General features: G+C 34.8%; 1 protein-coding gene across 4 annotated transcripts; it reads right to left on the bottom strand.

Annotated features, from left to right (window-relative positions):
- Positions 1-1,338: 1,338 nt before the first annotated feature.
- On the bottom strand, positions 1,339-6,566 carry LOC114185728 (50S ribosomal protein L7/L12-like). 4 transcript variants are annotated; one of them, XM_028073606.1, is made up of 3 exons: positions 6,399-6,566; positions 5,456-6,195; positions 1,339-3,622 (listed from the first exon to the last, which is right to left on the bottom strand). In XM_028073606.1, exon 2 carries the CDS (start codon positions 6,102-6,104, stop codon positions 5,457-5,459), a length of 648 nt encoding a protein of 215 aa, XP_027929407.1. In that variant the 5' UTR covers positions 6,105-6,195; positions 6,399-6,566; the 3' UTR covers positions 1,339-3,622; position 5,456. The 4 variants fall into 4 exon arrangements, with proteins under 4 accessions (XP_027929407.1, XP_027929408.1, XP_027929409.1 ...); XM_028073607.1 differs by having other exon boundaries at positions 1,339-3,548; XM_028073608.1 differs by lacking the exon at positions 1,339-3,622 and adding an exon at positions 4,785-5,196.
- Between the last annotated feature and the right edge of the window lie 293 nt (positions 6,567-6,859).

The following is a 6,859-nucleotide window of genomic DNA, read 5'->3' as shown; positions in this document are numbered from 1 at the left end:
CTTAACTTTTTCATTTTTATTCAACAATTTTATCAGAGTCCATCCTTATATGTATATTCAGAATATGAGCATGAAATCAATGTCTTCAAGGCAGATTTATGCCTTTGTCTTCTTGGTTTGTTGCACCTAGCTCTCTCCCCTCATGGCTAGGGTTTTCCCTCTCTCTCCTCATCACTCTTTAGGGCTAGGGTTGTTTCATGCGGAGAAATAATACGAACAATTTTCCCCTTTTCTAGTAGTAAGGCTAGCTATAGTACGATGTGATGGGGAATGATTCCTATCATTGCATATAACAATAGGAATTAATATACAAATCATTGTTCTTTCAACTCATAGCAAAGCAAATAGAGCAGAAAATCAAACTCTTTCCCTAATTCTCAATCGTCATATCCCAAATCTCGAAACCAAACTATCATGCAAGCAAATCGATAGTGATCGGAGCATGACACATGACACTCATGTGCAGGCTTTTGCCTCCAAAATTGAAAGGGTTTGCCTCACAACAAGGCAATTTAGATTGCAGTCTGAACAACAACAGAAGGGGTCTGAGACTTAACTGCAAATGAGAAAGAATAGCAAGATAGAACCCACTCTGATACTAAGTTGAAAACTAAAATATTTTAATTTAAATGCTTGAGTGCGTAAGCACTTGGAAGCAACTCGATAATCATTCATATTCAATTAAGTTCAAGAGAAATAGTAAGAAAATGTAACTTTGTAGGCTCATGACAAGCCACCAAAAATGAATTTGTCCATTTAAGTATCCTAGCCATTAATCCAATTGGAACGGAAATTGTTTCCAACATACTTGACACAGTTCCTAACATTTTCTAAACAAAATGTATAATCCAGCTACTTCAAGGAACTAATTAAATAATAATAGATGCATACCTTCCAAGAATGCAAAGATTTTAGTGTAAACTCTGATACTAAGTGTATCCATTCACTATAGCCTTTAGCATTCACAAGATCAGATAAGTGCAGCATAAATCAAAGTGGGAACGTGATTTATTAATCGAGAAATACCAAGATCAATCCTAAGGAGTTCAGGAGAACTTAATTGTGCAAATTCAAGTGAAAAAAATCAAACAAGGAACTAGGATGTAAGCAGTCATGGAAACCCACGTTGCAATAGTTCCTCTATACCTATTAATCTTTATCAAGAAAGAAAGGAAATAGAGAAACAATGGAAAAGCGAACAGGAAAATAATAAAATAACCTCTAAAACTGGCAAGAGAAGATGCAATAAGAAACATGAATAATTTTATGCAAAATGAGGGTGAAAGAGTTGAGTACAACACTTAAACCTTAAAATTATTTATCCACACAATAAAAAAAAAAACGGAAGAAAAAAAATGTCTTTATTATAAAAGCATTCTGTTTCACTCTAAAATAAAAACATTCCAAGATTTTTCAACTTAAGTATACAAGTAATCCCTAGTCAAATGGAGAAAAAATTGCTGCAAAGAATTGGTTTCAAGAACATTGCTAAAAAGTTGAATGGTTGACTAATCTATTATCACTGCATGAAACATCAGCAAGATAAAAGAAACCACCCAGGTTAACAGGCAGCTTTTGAGTCAGAGTTGTCGAAAATCATGGAAAATAAGCGAAAACAGGGCATCAGGGGCTGTGCCATCAAGCTGGTTGTGCCGGGGCTGTGCCATCAAGCTGGTTGTGCCGGAAGAAAGGGAAAGTAGCAATCTGTTACGGGTGTGTGAAAAATACATGCCGAATAAAATATTCGTGGTGTGGCCACTTGAGGTAGTGGAACAGAGTGACAAACAATGCTTAGTGATCGATCACCAGAGGAGGACGGTTCTAGCAACAGCAGAGTCACCAGAGGAAAAAAGAGCGTTTGGTGACAAAAGGAAAGGGCAAGCAACGGTCGCCAGTGTTGTTCACCTGAGAGAAAATGGGGTCTTCTATGGATTGCAGTTATTGTTCACCTGGAAGGAAAAGAAATGGATCGAAGAAACCTAAAACTATTGATACCATATAAGAAAGAGTTATTTGAATGTTGAGTCTAATGCAGACCACACGTTATATATTTATACTAATTTACATAATCAAATACACTAAATTCTTGCCTAATAATCAGGATCCATGATCCTCATTTCCTAGAATTTGTAACAGCTAATGATTAACAAATCTATAACATTCTAACAAGTTTGATGTGAAAAATGTATTTTTACATGGTCATTTAGAGGAAGAAATCTACATGAAAATTCCTCCTAACCTTGGGTCTACTAAAGAAAGGGATAAAGAGCCTTGGATCAACTGAAAAAAGTGATAAAGTATGTAGAATGAATAAAGTCTTGTACAAACCCAAGCAGTCACGCTGTGCTTGGTTTTGAAGACTTACTCAAACTATTTGAAGACTTACACAAAGCCAAGGTGAGCACACCTCATTTATCAAGCATTCCTTAGAAGGCAAACCTACTATTCTCTTAGTCTGTGCAGATTACATAATCATTGCAAGGGATGATTTATGTGAGAAACTAATCTTGAAAGAAAAAACTAGTGCCAGTTGGAGAACAACGATCTTGGAAAATTAAAGTACTTTCTTGGAATAAAAGTTACCTACTTGAAAAGGGCATCTTCATCTTCCAAATAAAACACATTTTGCATCTTCTCAAAGAAACAGGGAAAGTTATATGCAAAGCCATTGGAACTCCTCCAAAACAAAACCATAGAATTGGTAGTGATCAAGATAGCTTTGTTGTGAACAAGGGCCAATATTAGTGGCTTGTCGAAGCTCATTTACTTATGTTGCAAGTTCTGATAGTCAATTTGTGCACAATCCAAGAGAGCAACACTTAAAAACTTTGAACAGAATCCCTCAATATTTGAAGGCAAGTGCATGAAGGGGACTGTTGTTTAAGAAGGATGAAAATCCAAAAAGGAGATGCACATTGTTGCAGACCATTTGTTACTGATTGGAGATTCACTTGTGCATGTCCTTGGGTGGAAACTTAGTAACTTGGAAAAGAAAAAAAATGTAGTTGCAAGGCATGGTGCAAAGGTTGAATTCCTAGTGACAACACAGGGGTATGTGAATTGTTATGCTTGAAAATTATTTTGAATGATCTAAAAGCAAATTGTGAAGAACCTATGAACCTTTATCATGATAATAAATCAGTTATCGTTATTCCTTATATAATGTAACTGCCTAAGCAACTGAAAAATCTGTAAAAGCAGTCATAAGAACCTCTAAAAACCAGTCAACTAACTTTACAACTCTTTTAACTACATTAACTATCATAACCTAGGACCTAGGTAGCTGGTATTCAGGTTACATCTTTCCAAACGTACTGGCTAGTGCAGGTTGCCCAAGTGCAGTGGTTGGTTTTGACTGTTAGAGCTCCTAACTTGCTACTCCAAGTCACCTTGACAGCTGTCATGTACCATGTCATCTTATCCAGAAGCTTCCCATACAAGTCAACGTCAATGCAAGGCTGTTCAATTCTCCTCAAGTGCACTGCACACACGTAACAGCAGATACTAGACTTGATTTCTGCTTCAGCATGCATTCAAGCAGTCTAGCCCTCTTATTCACATCCAAAAATCTTTAAGTCAGCAAATTCCAAATCAGAAGCTACACTTCAATTCAACAAGGCACCTAACTCACGCAAAACACATATTAGAATTACAGGTGTATGTAGAACATAATGACTCAAGGAAAATAATCTAAAACACAATAACAACAATAGTCTAACTTAGAATTCTAACTCTAACTTTTACTATTTACTAAACTAAGAATCTATCATCAACCCAAAAGAGAATTATATACAATGAATCATTTGAACAAAACACTAAAATTTCTAAAAGCAGAACCTAAAAACTATACTAAAGCTAAAAATCTAAATCTGAATTATAAAATTTTAAACTAGAATTGAAACGAAGCTAAACTTAAAACTATACTACACTACTCACAAAGACTAAGAATACAAAAAACTAAAAATGAAACTAAAAACTAGTCTAAAAACACATTAACACAAATTATGAAAAACTAAGAAATTAGCCTCTTAATCTAAATCTAATATAAAAATACAAAATTAAGCACACAATACCACCCAAGGATATGCAATTGGCTTAGAAAAATTTCAACAATTGGGAACTCCTCAAGCATGTAGTTTTTAGTACTAATATATGCAAAAAAATATTCTAATCAATGGATAGTTTTGTTGCACCTTTGAGACACTCCGCAACTTTAGTTTGGAGGAGTTTCTATCTAAAGACAATATAGATCACAATAGTAGTACAACTGCTTCATTTTCTAGTCGTTTTGGATTGCAAAGGCATTTTTTATCACAATTTTATTTAGGAGAATTATTTGTCTTTACTCCTCTAGAACACTTGTGCTCCTCCTAACTTTGTCATGTATTACATGAAAAATGTTTACATTCACTGTAAAAATCATAACAAAATAGAAAAAATAATTGAGCTTATATAATGATAAACCCTTACACAAGTGTTTGGAAGAACTAATGAACGTGTGAGTTAATTTCAACTTATTTCAATAAAATCACTTATGATGGATTTTGAAAACAAGTCATAAAGTATATGAAACAGCTCAACAATTTGACTTCCTCGACTCTCAACCAACTTAGCCATTGTGGTTTTCCAAATGAAGCCTAAATTTAAATTGCTTATCAATAGAAGAGCCTAATTAAACTGTTTCTCCAAAACTACACTAAATCCAGTTACTCAACCTTGGTTCTGGAGAAAATGGGAGAAATATGAGGGTTATGAACTTAATTAAGGTTATGATAGGACTAAAGTTTGTAAACTTGAATTTTGCTAAAATTTATTTGCATACTGAGTTTGTTAGTGAAACTCCCCCTTTTTAGTGACTTCTTCAAGACAAAGTCATGCATCTTTGGATTAAAATCATCTATAGCAACAAAAGATTCATTGATGGTTCATACATTAGAACGCTGAATTTTGCAACTTTAAATCAAACATGCAGATAGTAAAACTAAGGTTAAAATGAAAATCAAACGAGATTAATTTGTTTGTCAACTTTACCTTCTACAGCTACTTTTGGGCCTTCAAACTGAAAACCAGACATACACTAACCTGTGTACTGTTTATCTAAACTCAGATAAGGTTTTCCTAGGTTGATGGTTCTCATTTATGGTCCAAGTGTGAAGGTTCAAAAGTTCAAAGATTGCAAGTGTCCGTGGCTGGTAACTGCAACAAAATTCAATTGATACACGAAAAGGTCTACAGAACACTAATTTATTTATAAAGTAATGTTAATGAGTATCGTACGTAGGAATACAACAATTATTCCATTAAGAAGGAACAGAAGAATAATGTTGCAAAGCTGCATAAAATCAAATTCCAGTTCATGCTAAAAATTAACACAGCACCAGCAAAATTTTGCAGTGTCCTCGGCCATCATTATGAAATTTTCTAAATTTCAGACAGCTAAAATGAAACAACATACATCATTCCATAACAACTTTTGCACCAAGAGCTTTCAGTTTCTCCATTATCTTCTCCCCTTCTTCTTTTGAAACACCCTTCTTTATAACAGAAGGTGTTTTCTCAACCAAATCCTTCGCTTCCTTCAAACCTAAATCAGTAAAGCCCCGGACCTCCTTGATGATTTTAATTTTGGAAGCCGCTTCGTAGGACTCCAGTTTCAATTCAAACACAGTTTTTTCCGGCTTTTGCTCCTCCTTGGCCGCAGCTGGTGCTTTCGCTGCCATTCCAGCCAAATTTCCCGCTCCTGCTTTCATAAATCCCACATTAGGCATCTCCTTCACTCCCATTTTCTTCATCAGAACAAGACCCAATTCTGCAGCTTCAGCTACTGTAAGAGATGCAATTTCATCAACAAGCCTGAAAACTCTTTCTGACGGAGGACCTCGATGATCGTCGGGATCAAATGTAGCAGGATCAAAATCAGCGGGAAGACTTCTTTGGTCAATTTCCACTTCCTCTACATCCTCCTCCTCTTTCCTTGCAGGTTGACCAAAATTTCTTGAAAAAACATTTATGTTACTAGAGTTAAGCCGCACTACTGTTGGCTGAAAAGTTTGTCTACACAAACCATGGGGTAAACAGTGCCTTATTCTTGAAAGCAAACTCATTCTCAACTGATTCTGATACAGTCTCTCAGAATGGAAAATCAATATAGTTTAACACCCATCGTGTTCGCCTAATCCAATAAAACAATTCACCCTGAAAGCACAAAAAACAGAACTTAAACTTACGCTTGTAGAGATTTTTGAAACATTATTCGACTCATTGATCCTGTTTGGATAAACTTCCGTTACCACATCCTCGAACCTAGTTGACTCGCATGGTTGGACATTAGAATAAAAAACAAAAACAAAAAACGACACTGGAATTGTTTCTCTAGGTCAAATTGAAGCATAACGCACCTGGGTAACAATTCTGTGGATCACTGTTTCTCTCTTGTCAGGTTGTTCAGCGTTTCGATCGTTCGCATTTGATCGATCTCACTGCTCTCCCTTTTCCTTTCTCTGTTGTCTGTTTGATACAGAGCTGCAAATTAGTGGGTTGGGTCGTATTAGGGTTTTAGTTTTGGGATTTTGTGGGCCTCTTTAAGTCCAATAGCTCTTTTTGAAAAAAAAATATACATAGTGTAATCAACTGACAAAAATAATAAAAAAATACTTTTAAGGCATAATATATTACAGGATTTCAATGTAATATTAAATTAGTATTTTATTTATAAGTATTTTATTTAGTCTAAAATATGTCTCTCTATTTCTTAAAATTTTGCTTACTTTTATATTTACTCTTCCAAATCTGGATTTCAAAAATTATGTTTTGATATTTGGGAACTAAAAATATTATTACGCATACATGATTAACACAT

Source organism: Vigna unguiculata, chromosome 5 (genome assembly GCF_004118075.2).
Source record: "Vigna unguiculata cultivar IT97K-499-35 chromosome 5, ASM411807v1, whole genome shotgun sequence".
In the NCBI taxonomy this organism is placed as follows: Eukaryota; Viridiplantae; Streptophyta; class Magnoliopsida; order Fabales; family Fabaceae; genus Vigna; species Vigna unguiculata.
The sequence above is the reverse complement of the archived record's forward strand: the minus strand, read 5'-3'. Positions and strand labels throughout refer to the sequence as shown.